Below are 16,234 nucleotides of genomic sequence, written 5' to 3'. Positions count from 1 at the left end.
GGCTGAAGGATGCTGCCTCCTGCCGTTGATTTGTGCTCCCGTTCAGGGGTAGAGTTGGCACATCTACAGGTGTGGAGAAGCCAGTCATGGGCAGCTCCAGGTGGGCCTCCTCCCTGCTGTGGAAGCGCAGGTGGGCCAAGCGCCACTCTGGGGCTGCTTCCGACACGAAAGGCACGTGGGCAGGGAAGCCCCCTTCCCACCCCATGGCCCCTGTTGTCACGAGGGCCATCGATCTGTGAAGGACCTGACTGGGGCAGGCCTTCCACATGGCTGGACACAAAAAATGTGTCAATCTTCTTTCAGGAGAAAGGCTCCTGCCAGCCCTTGGGAGGAGAGCTGGGGAGGAGGACCCATTGCCCCCCACCGCAACCCCAAGGGGGGCCTGTAGCTCTCAAGGGGAGGGGGAAGTGGAGGACGGGGGAGGGCCTCTCCCGGAGGCTCCTGCTCCTTCCGGCTTTTGCCTCCCCAGATGACCACCTGTCCAGCCTCAGCGGCATGGAGGTGGACGACCGCATCTCCTACCTGGAGCAGCGCCTGCAGCTGCAGGAGGACGAGATCCAGGTGCTGAAGGCGGCCCTGGCCGACGTCCTGCGGCGCCTGAGCACCTGTGAGGAGAACGGGCTCAGCCTCTCCAAGCGCAGACCCGAGAAAGGTATCCGGAGTGGGGAGGGGCTGCGGGATGGGCCCCTGCAAGTCCCGGAGTGCCCAGAGGTCCGGCCCCCAAAGGGGTGCAGGGCAACCAGGGTTGGGGGGACTCAATGGGGGGCAGGAGACCAGGGAGGCAGGAGCTGCGGAGCCTCAGTCCTCCCCCACGGACCCTCAGTCCTGTCCTGTCTCTCCTGCAGTGTACCAGCTGCTGCGGGGGCTGCCCTCCAGGCCCACCCTGAGCAATGGGGCTGTCCCACACAGGAGAGGCTACGCCACCTCCCCCTCGTCCCCCAAGAGGGAACTCCTTCCTGGAAAAAGGTGATTATGCACTGGTCCACCAGGGGGCGCTGCCCCTTTTGGAAGCAGGGAGGGAGCGGGAATCGCATCAGGATGAGGGTTGCTGCTGTATTCTACATCCATCCTGCTCTTTTGCACCTGAATCAGAAAGGGATTTCTAGTATCAGGCAGAAACTTAAGGTCTATGTCAGCAGTCTTGGCTCCTCTTAAGGCTGTCTGCCTAAGCAGGAACTGATAAAAGTCTTTCAATGTTTTTTTTGGGGGGGGGAAGCATTTGGAAGGGTCTAAATCCCCCCCCCCAAGAATCGACATGCACAGAAATACAATCCATGCAAACTCAGGACTTCCTGCATTCCTTGCTGATGAAAAATAAGGCGACGTTGTTGAGTTGCAGGTTGCCAAATGCAATATTGCTGCCCTCAATATGCACAAATGTTCTAATTCAGTGTTTCTCAACCTTGGCCACTTGAAGATGTCCGGACTTCAACTCCCAGAATTCCCCAGCCAGCGAATGCTGGCTGGGGAATTCTGGGAGTTGAAGTCCGGACATCTTCAAGTGGCCAAGGTTGAGAAACACTGTTCTAATTCCTCAAGAGTCCCCATCAGACAGTGCAGGTAGACCTCGATTTATGACCACAATTGAGCCCAGTATTTCTGTTGCTAAGCAAGACAGTGGTTAAGTGAGTTTTGCCCCCTTCTACAACCTTTCTTACCACGGCTGTTAAGTGAATCGCCGCAGTTTTTAAGTTAGTCCACCTGGTTGTTAAGTGAATCAGGCTTCCTCCAGTGACTTTGCTTGTTAGAAGGTCACAAAAGGGGATCATATGATCCAGGACACTGTGACTGTCATAACTATGAGTCAGTTGCCAACGTCTGAATTTCGTTCTCGTGACCACAGGAATGTTACAGCGGTCATAAAGTGTGGGGAATGGCCACGAATGGTTTTTTTCCAGTGCCACTTCAAAGGTCACTCAATGAACCATTGTGGTTTACCCCTATTCTTTTTTTTTAAGAAAAGAGTTTGAGAAAGTGGCATTGTGGTTCACAAATGGAGTTTAGGTTTGCCAGGCAGGTGAGCCAAGGCTAAGGAAAACCCTTCTCCCGATTTGAAGAGATTTATGGGGAGCCTCCTAGGACGACGGTCCCCCCGGGAAGTCAGAAAAAGCCAGAAACTTTTGCACGAGTCACGCAGGTGTCTCGCCCAACCTGGCTGTACCTTAGAGACAGCCTGATGCTCTCCCACTCTGGCTCTGGGGATGCGCAGAGCACAAACAACCCTTCCTGCTCAGGAGCCGTCCCTTAATTCTGGCATTTTCTCCCTCGGTGGGTGAGAAAAGGTAGGCGTTGCTTGAAAACCTGGGACTCCATGGAGGGAGTGATGTGTCTCCCGTGCCCTGCACTTCGGCTCACTCTGAGGGAAGCGTAGAAACCGCAGGGGAAACCCTCAAGTTGCTAGTTCTCAAGGTCCCTCTGAATGAAACCGCTTGCATTTAGCCAGTGAAAGAGCCTTGCCCTTCGTCCTAATGGTGGGAAGGGGGGGCTCAGCCAGACACTCCCCAAGGGCCCCCAAAGCCTTGTCCCGAGAGAGAATTCTTTGGAAGGGGCCTTGTTTCAAATGTTCTTTCTTCATTGAAATGGCTCCTGGGGGCTACGAAGGGGGCCTGTTGAGTCCCAGAGGGAGATGCTCTGCTTCCTGGAAGGACAAAGCAGACTTTCCAACCCTTTAAGACGGGTGGACTTCAACTCCCAGAATTCCCCAGCCAGCTTTGAATTCTGGGAGTTGGAAGTCCACCCGTCTTAAAGGAAACTGCACCAAGAGAAGCAATAGAGCAAGGGATTTAAAGAATGACGTTTTATATTGGCCATCTCCGGTGGCTCTGGTTAGATCTTGGGATGAACCATTTTTTTCATGATTGGGGGGGGGTAGAAAATCATACCTTTGCCTCTTCATAGCACACGTGGTGGTGGGAGGGGAACAGCAGATCACCCCTCCAGGGTGGTCAGTGGCTCAGGGGCTGCCTCTTGACTCTCCGTGGGATCATGACATGGCTCCTGACCCCCATTTCACCCCCTGCCGCCGCTCTCTGCTTCCTGTGCCGCCCCCCCCCCCACCTGCTTCTGCTGTGATGCTAACTTCTCCAGGGGGCCACAGAGGGGCCCGGGTGCTGAGGAACCTCCCCTCGTCTCCATTAGCGCCCAGGGCCTACGTGAGGCTGTGTCCCCAAAGGGCAGCGGGTGAACCCCGAAGGCGCCCTTTAAGTTGGGGGGCAGGGAGGCCTTCGGCTTTGCTTGAGCAGCCTGAGTCAACCAGACTGATCAGCCCTCCCCCCCCCAGCATTGTCCTTGCCCCCCCCCCGCTTCCAGCCCCCCAGGAGAAACGGGGGGGGGGGCTGCAGTCCTCTTCTGCAGTAGGCTTGGGGCAAAGGGCCCCCCTGGCCTGGGGGAGGAAAGGGGGCGGCCCTCGGTGGCTTGAACCCTTGCAGCCCAAACTACCTCTGCGAAGCCTTCCTCTCCCAGCCCTCCGAGGGCCCCCAAGCGAAGGGCCCCACCCCTCTCTCCCGCCCGGCTGCTTCTGCCTTCGGCTGCTTCGGCTGCTGCTGGGACCCCCCCACGGCTTCTCCTGCGGCTCCGGCCCCTCTTCCGAAGGAGGTTTTATCTCTCGCGTGTGGCGCTTCCGCCTTATTATCTGGCCTGCTGCATCTGCTTCCGCCTGGCTTTCTCCTCCTCCATCGCCCGTTCCCCAGCTGGCTCCCTCGCCCCGCTGCTGCCCTCCCCGCCCGCGCCTTGTCTGGCTCTCTCGCTCAGGCTCTCTCTCCTACAGCGGGCATAGTAGCTGCCCCTCCCCGGAGCGCCCCGCCTCGCTCAAGCGCGAGAGTTTCAAGGACCAGAGGAGCCGCACCACTTCCTCCTCCAGCTCCTGCAGCGGCAGACGCGAAGGGTATGTCTGAACCGGCCACGCCAAGCCCACCACCCACACCGCGTGCCCGCCACCATCGCCCCCTCCCCGCTGCCACTCCAAGGTGGGACCAGCGTGCAATGCAGGGAAGAGTCTTCTGAGCTCCGAAGCCAGTTTGGACTCTGCCAGGCCCCTTTGATCTGAGGGCTCCTTGGGGCTCCCTGAGCTCGGCTGTTTTCTTGCAGGCGTTCCATGGCCCAACTAGGGGACATCATCAGTGCTAAATTAAACCCCAACCCCTTCTAGTACTGATGAGGATATTTGGTTGGGTCATGAAACGTCTGCATGAAAACAACGGAGCTCAGGGGGGCAACCGGGGGCCGTCATTTCAACCTGGATTAGAAATATTCTCTTTTATGGGTCCATTTAATGTGCCCGGATCCACAATGCAGCCCAGGAAAGCATGCAGAAAATTAAACCAGCAGAAAGAGAGAAGCTGGTTCCTCTCTCCTGTCCACCGTCTCCATGCAAGAGGCAGCCCCCCCCCCCCACTCCAGCAGCAGCTCAATTCACACACACACACACACACAATGCTGTGAATCTCGCCTGTGTTAGGGACCCCGTTTCTCCAGGGAAACCCATCCAGGAATGGAGCAGGGCAGCCTGGGGAGATCCTGCGGGTGACTTCGAAGCCCCCCGGCCATTCCTAGAGGCAAAGACAGCCCCCGCTTCCCCCTCTCCCTCCCGCCCTCCTGCCTCCACTTACAGGCGGCTCTTTCTAGGGCCGGGACGGACGCAGCGCCCGTCCGGGTCTGGCAAAGCCCTTCAGGTCCAGCCCCGAGGCAGACCTCCGGCTTGGGCACCGGCCAGGCTCCCTGGGGTCTCTTCGGGCAACGCGGAGCTCACCGTCGGCCTCGGAGCCGCGGCCTGAGCAGCTCGGGCGCCCCGACGAGCCTGCCGGGCGGAGGAGCTCCCGGGAGGGCGGCTCCTGGGCCCCGTCGGGATCGTCCTTTCCCGGAAGCCCGCGTTCCTCCCCCGGGCGGAGCCGCCCCGCGCGCGCCTGGCCTTGAAGGAGCGCCGCCGGCCCGCCGCAGTCAGAGCGGAGCGCCCAGCATGCGGAAGGCGGCCCGGACCGAGAGCCCCAGGTAGGGCAGAGGGCAGCCGCCGGCCACGCTCCCCCCGCGCGGCCCGAGAGCCTCCCCGCAGCACGGCTCGGCGCTGCCCTCCCGGCCCAGGAGAGCCGGACGCGGCGGGGCGCTCGCCTTCCGGGTTGCCGGCCGGAGGGCCCGGGAGAGCCGGCGGGGGGAGAGAGCTGAGCCCCGCCGAGGTCGGGCAGGATCCCTGCAAAGGACCGCCGGGCGGGGGGCGCGGCGTCCTTGGGGCGGCCGTGCAGGTGCGGAGCCGGGGAGATCGGTGCAAGAGCCGGGCGCCCCTCCCCGAGGAACAGAGACGCCCCCCGGGTGCCTAGGAGGAGGGGGGGGCGAGAGGCCCGCTACACTTTCTGCAAAAGGCGGCGGGGGGGACTTTGCCCGGCCTCCCCGGGACTTTCGGGCTTGGCGGCCGGACCGCTTCGGCCTGCCAGATGTTCGTTGGCTGAGCGCGGGGCGGGAAGGGGGAGAAGGGGGCTGCGAGGCTTCTTCCCTGGGGGCTCTGGGCGATGCTTCCGGGCTTTTATCGGGGCGCTCAGCCGCCTCCCCCCCCCTCTGAGCCGCCACGAGAGCGTCCTTTCTCCCCCGGCCCTTCGCGGCGGTCCGTGGCAGCCCGAAGGCTCCGAGCTGGAGCTGCAGGGAAGCGCTGCTCCTTTTCCTGCCCCAGCGGCCTCTTCCCGGGGGGCGGGAGGGGGGTCCTGTCGCCACTGCGCCCCTCCTCGGACTCAAGCTGGCTTCCCCTGCCATGGGGTGGGGGTCTTCGGGTGGGTCGCTGGGGGCAGCGCAGGGAAGGCGCCGGGAGGCCTTCAGATGGGGAGGGGTCCAGCACTTGGGGCTAAGAGGGGCGGGAAGGCGGGAGTGAAGGATTGGCGGGGAAAGGAAGACCCCGAAGCGATCTTCTTTCAGGCGAGTATCTGTGTGTCTTTGGGGGGGGGGGAGTGGAAGGGGTCTGTCTCCCTTTGGGGGAGGCTTGTGGGTGGCTGAAGGGTCATCCAGGGTCAGCTAATCAGGTGTGTGGGGGTTATTTCGCCTCCCCCGGCCCCCCCTTTCTTATTTTTCCCCAACTACTTTCTCTCCCTCCCCCTAGCAAACCCAAGGAAGCCATCTTCAATGCTGGTGAGTGGATGTGGCCATGGTAGATTTGGGGCGGGGGCTCTGGCTTATTTAAGTGGGCCGCCCGGAGGAGGAAACCCCCCAGGAGGAGGACACGTCTGCATTGTCGCTGTGGTCAGACCGTTTCCAAAGAGGGGGGTGCAGACCCACCCTAAAGCCGGCATTGCCCCTCCCCTTGTGCAGGGCGTCCCTTGGGACTCCACGTGCGGACGGGGCACCTGCTTGCCCTGCAGGCCACCCTTGGGGGAGGGTGGGGGGGGCATCCTGAGAGCTGGGAGTTTGCTTGGCTTTTGCGAGGGGAGGGGGGGGGGCAGCTGTCTTACCTGGCCTTGCCTGCCCCCCCCCCCTTCTGCCCCGCAGAGGATGGTTACGTGAAAATGTTCCTCCGGGGACGCCCCATCCCCATGTTTGTCCCCGATGCGGTGGTGGCCACTTACAGCCTGGACGCCAAGCTGGAGCTGCCGCACAAGAAGCTGAAGCTGGACTGGGTGTATCCTGCTGACGGCTGGGTCCCCCGGGGCGGAGGGGGGCTGGGCCCCAAAGGCTGGCTCCTCCGGGCAGAGTCCCCTGGTGCTTCCCCTTGACCGCCAGCCGCAGATACGGGTACCGGGGCCGCGACTGCCGGGCCAACCTTTTCCTGCTGCCCACGGGAGAGATCGTCTACTTCGTGGCCGCCGTGGCCGTCCTTTACAATGTGGAGGAGCAGCGGCAGCGCCACTACCTGGGCCACACCGACGATATCAAGTGGTAGGAGAGGCCCTGGGGACCCTGGCTGCCCTGCCCCTCCTCCTCACCCCATTTGCTGGGCAGAGGAGGACACACGGGGGCGGGGAGGGGGGAGAAGCAGTGCCAGTTTAGGGGAGGACGCGGGCACCGCACCAGAACTGGGGAAGAGGTGGTTGGCTAAGGAAAGGTGGAGGAGGTGGGGGGGCACAATTTCTCTGCAATGGGAGCATCGTCCCCCCCCCCCCGCTGTCCTAGGAAACTGGGGGAGGGGCTGCCCTTTGGGGTGTAACCTGGGCCCTTCGCTCTCTCCCGCAGTTTGACTGTGCATCCAGATATGGTGACCGTAGCAACCGGACAGGTGGCCGGGACCTCAAAGGACGGCAAGGTGAGGGAGGCGGCCTAAAGAAAGGCTCAGGGGAGGGGGCGGTCCCTAGAGAGCGAGGGAGAAAACTGCCCCCCCCCCTCCTTCAGAGCTGAACGGCTGCCACCTGAGTTGCACCAGGTGGTGCTTTGGGTGGGAAGGGCCCCAAATGGGAGCATTTAAAAGTGGGCATGGGCTGGCAGTCCCCCCCTGCCCCCCCCCCCCCAGCCTCTTCTGCCGTTTGCAGAGCCCGGAGCCCCGTAGGGCCTGTGTTTGCTTGTTGTGGAAAGTCAGTGGGGCTCTATGGGAACGTCCCCTCTTTCCCCCCCCGGGACAAAGGCTGCATCCATTGGCAACGAGATGCACAAGCCGCCTTTGCCTTCTCGGAGGAAATGCCTTTGGCCTCAAGGTGCCCCCCCCTCCCTCCCGTCTCCCACAGGTGATGCCGCCCCAAGTGCGCATCTGGGACTCCGTGAGCCTCAACACCCTCCACGTCCTGGGGCCTGGACCCTTCGACCGAGCGGTCACCTGTGTGGGATTCTCCAAGTCTGTGCGTGAGAGCCCCTCCAAAGGGACCTCCCGGGACCCCCCCTCCCCCGATGTGGCCAGATTAAAACGCGGCCCGTCCTTGGTTGGGAGCAGCTTTAAGATGGGAGGACTTCCACTCCCAGAATCCCCCAGCCAGCCAAGCCAGGGCACGTCTGGCTGGGGGATTCTGGGATTGGAAGTCTACAAGTGATCCTAGTTGGCAAGTGTGGGGACCCTGAGCGAAAGGGCAGAGCTGCCTCCCTGCCCACCTGCCCTCTCTCTCCCCTGCCCAGAACGGGGGTGGCCTCCTGTGTGCCGTGGACGACTCCAACGACCACGTTCTCTCCGTCTGGGACTGGCAGAAGGAGCAGAAGCTGGCGGACGTGAAGGTTTGCTCCTCCCCCTCCCTTGCACCGCAATCCGGCACGCGTGTTTCACGCCTGACGCCCCCGCCTTCCTTCCTCCCTCCCCTCCCAAGTGTTCCAACGAGTCCGTCCTGGCCGCCACCTTCCACCCTACGGAGCCCACCCTCCTCATCACCTGCGGCAAGTCCCACATCCACTTCTGGAGCCTGGAAGGAGGCAGCCTGAGCAAACGGCAGGGCATCTTTGAGGTGAGAGCAAGGGCAGAAGGGGGGCGGGGGGGGGGGGGGGCGGCAGGCGGTGGCTCCCCTGCCCTCCGTGCCGTGTCCACTGGCGTCCAAGGGCCTCCGGCCACAGAGCTTCCCAGAAATAAGCAGCCTCTCTTAGCTGGAGTAACGGCAGGCTGGAAGTTAGAACTCTGGGAAATGTAGGCCCTGATCTGCCCCCCCCCCTCCGACCCCTGGGGGGGCTTCCCTCTTGCCTCCCGTTTCCCTCCTATCAGAAGTAGGAGAAGCAGCTGAGATTTAGGCTTTACACATTTTGCTTCAGACCTATGACATGTAAGTCCTTACAACACTTCATTCAGTGACCTTCCAAACTTTCAGCAGCACTGAAAAAAGTGTCTTACGGCTGTTTTCATACTTAACGGCCGTTGCAGCGTCAATGCGCAATCAGGCGATCAAAACCTAGATGTTTGGCAACTGACTCACATTTATGACGGTCACAGTGTCCCAGAGTCAGGTGATCCCCTTTTACGACCTCCGGACAAGCAAAATCCACGGGGAAGCCAGGTTCCCTTAACAACTGTGCTACTAATCTAACAACCACAGTGATTCACTTAACGGTGATGGCAAGAAAGGTCATAAAATGAGACAAAACTCATTGAACAACTGTCTGGCTTAGCAACAGGAAGCTTGGGCCCAATGGTAGTCATAAGTCGAGGACTGGCTGCAATTCAGCAGTGAGTGATTGCGATGGCTTGTTATCCCCGCACGAAGGCCTGAGGGGGATATTTGGCTGGGGGGCTCTGAGGTTTTCCTTTGGGGGCTCATTCCTTCCCCCCCCCCCACTTTCTCTGCAGAAACACGAGAAGCCCAAGTATGTCCTGTGCGTGGCCTTCACAGAGAACGGGGACACGGTGACCGGTGACTCGGGGGGCAACCTCTACATCTGGGGCAAAGGTCTGTTGCTCGGAGGGCCAGGCTTCCTCCCCAAGTACAGACTTTGCATAAACCAGGGTTTGTTTATGCAGGGTTTGCTGATGAAATCCCTGTTGGCTTGGCTCATGCAAGCCACGATGTGCAGATTAACCATTAAGTCATGCAAACCAGTCTAGGCTGCTGGGTTCATGGTCTCCGCAAGCCAGGATGATGGAGACTAAACTCCTGCCAGAAGGAGGGCCCCACAGCTGGGGCTCCAGTGGGCGAGTGGGCCCTGCCTAAATGCCTGCCGTGTGTCACTGTTGCCCTTCATTGGCAGGGGGCAACCGGATCTGCCATGCGGTGCCAGGCGCCCACGAGGGGGGCATCTTCGGCCTCTGTGTGCTGCGGAATGGGACCATCCTGACGGGGGGCGGCCGGGATCGCCGGGTGGTGCTTTGGGGACGAGACTACCAGAAGCTGCAGGAGAACGAGGTGAGAAGGACCGAGAGGAAGGGCCAGCAGGCTCAAAACAGCAAGAGACGCTCGGCTTCAGCCTCGGAACGAGGGAGGGAAGTGCTCGCTCTCCACAGCCTTTCCGAGCCCAAATAGGTTCATGAGGGTCTGGGGGCTGCTAAGGTGCTTCGGGTCCCTCCGGGTGTCCCGAGGGGCTTTTTCTGTCCGGCTGTTGTTCCTAGAAATAGGGTCTCCTGACTGATCAGGGGGTTGGACTAGAAGACCTCCAGGGCCCCTTCCGACTCTGCTATTCTCTGCAGGTCCCGGAAGGCTTTGGGCCGGTGCGCACCATTGCCGAAGGGAAGGGCGACTCACTCTTTGTGGGCACCACACGCAACTCCGTGCTGCATGGGTCCTTGTCGACCGGCTTCTCTCTGCTGGTGCAGGTAAGGTCTCTGCTGGGAGGGCCTGGGCACCGGGCTGCCCCCGTGGAAAGGCCGGGCCCTCAGGGTCCAGCTGACCCCCCCCCCCTCTCCTACCAGGGACACACGGAAGAGCTTTGGGGCCTGGCCACCCACCCCACCCTGGAGCAGTTCCTGACCTGCGGCCAGGACAAGCAGGTCCACCTGTGGAGCGTGGCCTCCCACCAGCCTCTCTGGAGCAAGGGGATCGAGGTGAGCCCAGGGGCTTCTGAGGGGGCTTCTGGGGCAATGAAGACCACCCCCAAGGCTCCGGGTAGTCTGACGGCTTTTCTCTCTTCCAGGATGCGGCTCGCTCGGCTGGCTTCCACCCCAGGGGCTCGGTACTGGTGGTGGGCACCGTCACGGGCAGGTAATGGGCGCAGGGGGCAAGAGGGTGTAAGACAATCTCGGGTGGGGGGGCTTTCTGCAATGATGTGGCAATCTATTGCTCCCTGGGAGAGGGGACGGCTTGAATGGCTGCCCAAAAGAGGAATGGGGGGGGGGGTCTCAGGAATTTCGTGCAGCTGTTGGCCCCAAACTTTGAGCTCCTGGCATGGGGCAGACTTCCTCCTCCGTCCTCCTTTCAGAAAGTCTGCTCCCTTTTTAATCTCCCGGCTCTCGTGTGCTTTCTCTGCCTTTAATAATGGGGAGGATGCAGAGGGGCAGACAGTGTGCATTGGCAGACCTTGGGGGGGGGGGGGGGTTCTGGCCTGCCGTAACATCTCCCCCCCCTCCATTCTGCTTTCAACCAGGTGGCTGGTGCTAGACACAGACACCCGGGATCTGGTGGCCATTCACACGGACGGAGGAGAGCCCATCTCCGTGGTCAGCTTCTCCCCAGGTTAGAAAGGGGGGAGGGGGTTTCACAGGGGGGGAACAAGAACTTGCCCACTCCAGGTGTGGCCTCGGGTGGGGCTTTGCAAAAGGGGAGGCAGCCCGGGCCCCTCCATGTCCTTCGGTAAAAGGGACACAAAAGACACAAATTTGAAGGCGATTTCTTGGGCTCTGAGTTTGAGAGAGATGGGTGGTTTAGAAATAGGAAATGAATGAAATGCCCCACACTTTCTCTGCCCTGTTGCCCCCCCCCCTGTACTGACACCTCCCCCCCCTTTTTCCCCAGACGGGAAGTACCTGGCTTTGGGGTCCCACGATAACTTTGTCTACATCTACCTGGTTTCTGAGGGTGGCAGGAAATACGGCCGGGTTGGCAAATGCTCGGTGAGTGGAGGCTGCCAGGGAGGGAGGCCTTTCCGAGTGGGGTCTTCGGGGAGGCACCAGGATGGGCTAGCGCTCATTCGAACGGGGTGCCCGGGGCTCAGCTGGACGGCGCAGGACTGGCAGCTTCTCCTGCGGACTCCCTGATGCTCAGGGAGCGGCTGCGAGTTCCAGATTCTCCTGAAAGAAGAGAAGCGCTGAGGTGAGGCTATCCTGACTTTGGGCGTCTTCCTCGCCTCAGGGACACTCCAGCTTCATCACCCACCTGGACTGGGCCCTCGACAGCAGCTGCCTGGTCACCAATTCGGGGGATTATGAGATTTTGTATTGTGAGTATCCGGAGGGCTGACCCTCCAATCCCCCCGTGTTTGAAAACTGTCCCCCCCGTCTTCACTGCTGTGTTCTTGGCTGGGGATGGGGGTCCCTTCCCCCCCTTCAGCCTGCGTCAGTTGGAAGAGGAGGGGGACCTTTGTCCCTTTCCTGACCCAACGTCCGAAGAACAGACTCTCCTCGTCTAGAGGCTGGCCTGGCGCTCAAAGGATGCCCACCCCAGGAACAGACCCAGCCTGATTGTCCCTTCTGCGCTTGTTGGCTTTGGAGAGCGGAAGGGCTCTCGTGCCGCGTGGGGCAGCCTCGGACATCTCGGAGCTTGAACGGGCCCCCTCCCTTACTGGCCCCTTCCTGCCCGCCTGAGCCAACTGGCAGCAGCCTCTGTGGGTGAAAGGGGTACTCTGGGTACCAGCCGCCTGGGGATCTCCGTGGCTGTCCGTCAGCCCAAGAGAAGCCCCTGCCCGAAACCCCCAGGCTCTTCTTCCTCTTGGAGGTGCCGTGGTCCCTTAGGGCAGGGGTCTCCGCCCTGGGCGGCTTCAACCCCCAGAATTCCTCAGCCAACAGAGACCGTAGACCCTCTCTGAGCCCCCCTGCCTGATTGCTGCCGCCTTCCTTCCCATCCCAGGGGACCCCTCCACCTGCCGGCAAATCACCAGCGCCGAGGCTGTGCGCAACCAGGAGTGGGCGACCGCCACCTGCGTGCTGGGCTTCGGGGTGTTTGGTGAGTGCAGGTGTGGGTGCCAGGAGAGTTTCCGTGCCTGGGCCAGCAGGGGGCAGCACAGACCTAACTGTACTATAACACCCCTGGGGTCCTCTGGGCTCCAGCGTCTCTTGGGGTGGGGAGGGGTCTTTTAAGGACTTTGGACATCAGAAATCCGGCCTCTCGCCCCTCTAGGGATCTGGCCAGAGGGGGCGGATGGTACCGACATCAACGCTGTGTGCCGCTCCCACGAGGGGAAGCTCCTGGCATCGGCCGATGACTTTGGCAAAGTGCACTTGTTCTCCTACCCCTGTTGCCAGCCGCGGGTAAGCAGCTCTGCCGAGGCCCCCCCCCCCGGACCTCTGCCGGTGCCTCTTAGGAGAGTCCCCTGGCTGCCTGATGCTCCATGTGGGGGGCAGAGGGGGCCCCAGAAGCCTAAACGTGGCCTCTCCCCAAAGTATAAAACCAGGATATGGTTTTGAGGGGGGGGGGGAGGGTCCACTGGCACAGCAGAAGCACCCTGACGGCCAGTGATTTCCCTGTGGTGGTTCAGGTGCTGGCGAGTTCTAGTTCTGTCTTAGCCATGAAAGCCACCTGGGTGGCTCTGAGCCAGACGCCAGGAGGCTGGGAGTTCAGGCCCCACTTGAGGCCCAACCCACCTCGCAGGGCTGTTGTTGGGAAAAGCGGATGAGTTACTTATAAATCAATAGTTGTCATCCGATGTGCCAGGCGGAAGCGTCTGGGATGCTCTGGGACTTGAAACCCTTCTCAGCCAACTGGGGAGGAAGACCCAGACTCCCCCCACCGAGTGAAGGGCAGAGTTGGGGGCCAGGCTGCGCTGTTGGGACCTCCGTCCAGGGAGTGGGGGGGCACAAGGCCAGCCGGCTGCCTCTTTTCCACAAAGCAAAGATGCCTGACCCCCCCCCTCTCTTTCCCCAGGCCCCCAGCCACACTTACAGCGGCCACAGCAGCCACGTCACCAACATCGCCTTCCTCCATGACGACAGCCTGCTGCTCTCCACCGGTGGGGTGGACACCAGTGTCCTCCAGTGGCGCCTTGTGTAGTGGGGGGGGGAGGCGGCCAGCGGGGCTGCCTTGGTGGTGGGGCCTCGGAGGGCAGGAGGTGCAAAGGCGGGAGGGGGGGCGGGGTGGGGGTTGCATCCTGTTAAGCGCTTTGGGGGAGGGGAGGGGGGGGCTGGGGGCAGAAAGAGGCACTTAGAGAGATTGCAGGCAGCTATATTTACAGAAATCCCTATATGAATAGTGATAATATATATCTAGATGGATGTCTATATATCTATATTTAAAGGCAGAAGGTTGCACAGGCTGAGAATGTGAGGGGGTTGAGGGGAGGGGCGCAACGCTCCCCTCCAGCCAGGGCACAGCTTGGTGATCTCTTGGCCCCGGGTTCAAGAGACCCTGGCAGGGACAGCTGAACCCCTCCGCTTTCCTTCCGACTCCTCGGATGCTTTGGGGCACGTTTGCACTATGAATGTAAGCCAGTTGGGTTCCCGGGTTCCTCCTTGTAAATCTGTGAAGTGGGGGGGGGGCAGTCCTGCAGGTCTCAGGGGGGAGGGCAGTTTTTGGGCAGCCTCTGTCCTGCCCCTCCCCTTCCCTGGAGGGGAGTTGGAGGGGGCCCGAGAGCAGTTTATCTCCCTCTTCTGCCTCCCAGCTGCTGGGTCAGAATCCTTGGAGGGGGGCCAAAGAGAGATGGGGGCTCTGCCCCACTCCCCCCACCCCGCCTCCTCCCGAGGGAAAGCATTGCTGCGTGGCACAGGGGAAGCAGCCGCTGGTTTGGCCCTGGGCGAGAGGACGGGGTCTCCAGCCGTGACGCCTTTAAGACTGGTGGGCTCCCAGAATCCGCGCAGAGCCGGCTGAGGAATTCTGGGGGCTGAAGTCCACGAGTCTTAACGTTGTCAAGATGGGAGGAGAGCCCTTGTCCTGGGATCAGCTTTGGCCCCAGTGTTGATCTGCCGTGGGGGAGGTGGGGGGAGAGCAGTCCAAGAGCAGAGACAGCGAGGAGGCCCATCCCCCACTTCTCTCCCATCCTCAGGCTACTTCACTCACGCTTTTTGTGATGGCAGCACACACACAAACACACACACACACACACACACAGGTGCTTGCCCGGGTCCAATTTCTGAATCAGAAAAAGGGCTTGGTCAGACAAGGTGCCCCTCCTGGCATCCCCCTCCCCTTTCCTCCCTTCAGCCTGCCTCACCCCCCCCCCAATCCCCCCACCCTTTGGCCAGAGCATCCCCAACCCAAGGGAACATAGGGGGAGTCCTCAACTTACAACGAATTGTTCAGTGACTGTTCAAAGTTACAACGGCACTGAAAAAAGTGACTTATGGCCAGTTTTCACACTTATGACAAGTTTTCACACTTATGGCCAGTTTTCACACTTATGGCCAGTTTTCACACTTATGGCCAGTTTTCACACTTACAACCATTGCAGCGTCCCCGTGGTCATGTGATCGAAATTCAGGCACTTGGCAACTGATCTATGACGGCTGAGGTGTCCCGGGGTCACGTGATCCCCTTTTGCGACCTTCTGATCAGCAAAATCAATGGGGGAGCCAGATTGATTGACTGAACAATTGCAGTGGTTCACTTGGCAACCGAGAATGTTTGTAAAATTGGGCAAAACTCACTTAATAACTGCCTCACTCAGCAACAGAAAGTCTGGGCTCCAATGTGGTCGTAAGTCGAGGCCCCCCCTGTCATTTCCATGCTGGCGGATGGAGAGAGCAGGAGGGGCTCCGAAGCCTTCCTGGCTCTTGCTTAAATCTCTCTTCTGTGGCCTCCAGGATGCAAGGAGCCCCCCCCAATTGGCCCAGTCCTGATTCCAGGGGGGGGGTCCTGCCTTTATCTCACCGGAGCCGCCTGGGGATGGTCCCTCTGGCGGGATCCAGCAAGCCTGAGGAGGAGGGAAGGGGCCAGGATTTGCTCCTCTGTCCAAAGGGGGACCGAAGACCCTTCCCCTTGGGCAGGAGAGATGGGAGGGGAGGGGAGAAGCTGAGAGTATGCAGGACTGGGGGGAAAGCTGAGTCCCAGTTTCAGCCCAGGGCGGGGGTCTTTGGCCCTGGGCATCCTCCCGGTTTGGGCCATGGGGCTGAGGGGGCTTGCAGGCCAGCGGGCACATGTGTTGTGGGACGTGGGGGGTGGGGGGGCTTGACCACAGCATGACTGTCTTCTGTATTTTCCAAAGAAAAAGTACGGGGGGGGGGGAAGGGGGGCTAGGAATTGTATAATAAGAATACAGTCCAATAAAAAGAGGCAGAAGGACAGACCTTCTCTGGGTGCCTTAATGCCATCGCCAGGGGTAACTTTTGAACCTTGAGCAAACTCCACCGGGAACCGAGAGGCTCATCCGGGCTCCGCCTGACCGAAGGTTGCAATCCGACATCTGGGCAGGCTGGTCTCTCCGCCCACGGCCGGGCCTGAAGAGGGACGGGAACAGATGGGCAGCCTGTGCCAGCGACGTGCCCTGCTCCGTGCCTGCTGCCTTGGCGGCATTAATGCTTCTGCTTGGCTGGAGCTCAAGAGGGCGGGGCGGGGTGGACTAGATGATCTCCAAGGTCCCTTCCATCATTTTTATTATTTGGAATGGGTGAGATGGAGAGAGCGCAAATGGGAAGGTTTTAGAAGTCCACGTGCGAAATGCCAGGGCCCGATAGGTGGAGAGGGTCCACAGTCGTCGGGGAAATTTGGGGGATTCTGGGAACTGAAGTCTGCACATCTTCAGCTTCATTGCCAGGCTGGCTGGGGAATTCTGGGAGTTGGTCTGCCGTCCTAAGTCCAGGCTCCCTTTGGTAGACCAACGTGTCGCACTGAAACTGCCTGGCAGGGGC

General features: G+C 60.8%; 1 protein-coding gene across 3 annotated transcripts; it reads left to right on the top strand.

Moving 5' to 3' along the window:
- Positions 1-3,709: 3,709 nt before the first annotated feature.
- Positions 3,710-13,514, top strand: EML2 (EMAP like 2). 3 transcript variants are annotated; one of them, XM_032228171.1, is made up of 19 exons: positions 3,710-3,883; positions 6,077-6,105; positions 6,463-6,592; positions 6,700-6,849; positions 7,144-7,213; positions 7,629-7,739; positions 8,011-8,106; positions 8,196-8,330; positions 9,161-9,260; positions 9,559-9,713; positions 9,995-10,120; positions 10,217-10,348; positions 10,438-10,505; positions 10,888-10,976; positions 11,256-11,353; positions 11,592-11,679; positions 12,306-12,401; positions 12,576-12,706; positions 13,320-13,514. In XM_032228171.1, the coding sequence occupies exons 3-19, from the start codon at positions 6,480-6,482 to the stop codon at positions 13,443-13,445; spliced, it is 1,884 nt and encodes a 627-aa protein (XP_032084062.1). In that variant the 5' UTR covers positions 3,710-3,883; positions 6,077-6,105; positions 6,463-6,479; the 3' UTR covers positions 13,446-13,514. The 3 variants fall into 3 exon arrangements, with proteins under 3 accessions (XP_032084062.1, XP_032084061.1, XP_032084063.1); XM_032228170.1 differs by lacking the exon at positions 3,710-3,883 and adding an exon at positions 4,591-4,986; XM_032228172.1 differs by lacking the exons at positions 3,710-3,883; positions 6,077-6,105 and adding an exon at positions 4,801-4,986.
- Positions 13,515-16,234: the final 2,720 nt, after the last annotated feature.

The sequence above is a fragment of the Thamnophis elegans genome, chromosome 12 (genome assembly GCF_009769535.1).
Source record: "Thamnophis elegans isolate rThaEle1 chromosome 12, rThaEle1.pri, whole genome shotgun sequence".
NCBI lineage: Eukaryota > Metazoa > Chordata > Lepidosauria > Squamata > Colubridae > Thamnophis > Thamnophis elegans.
The sequence above is the reverse complement of the archived record's forward strand: the minus strand, read 5'-3'. Positions and strand labels throughout refer to the sequence as shown.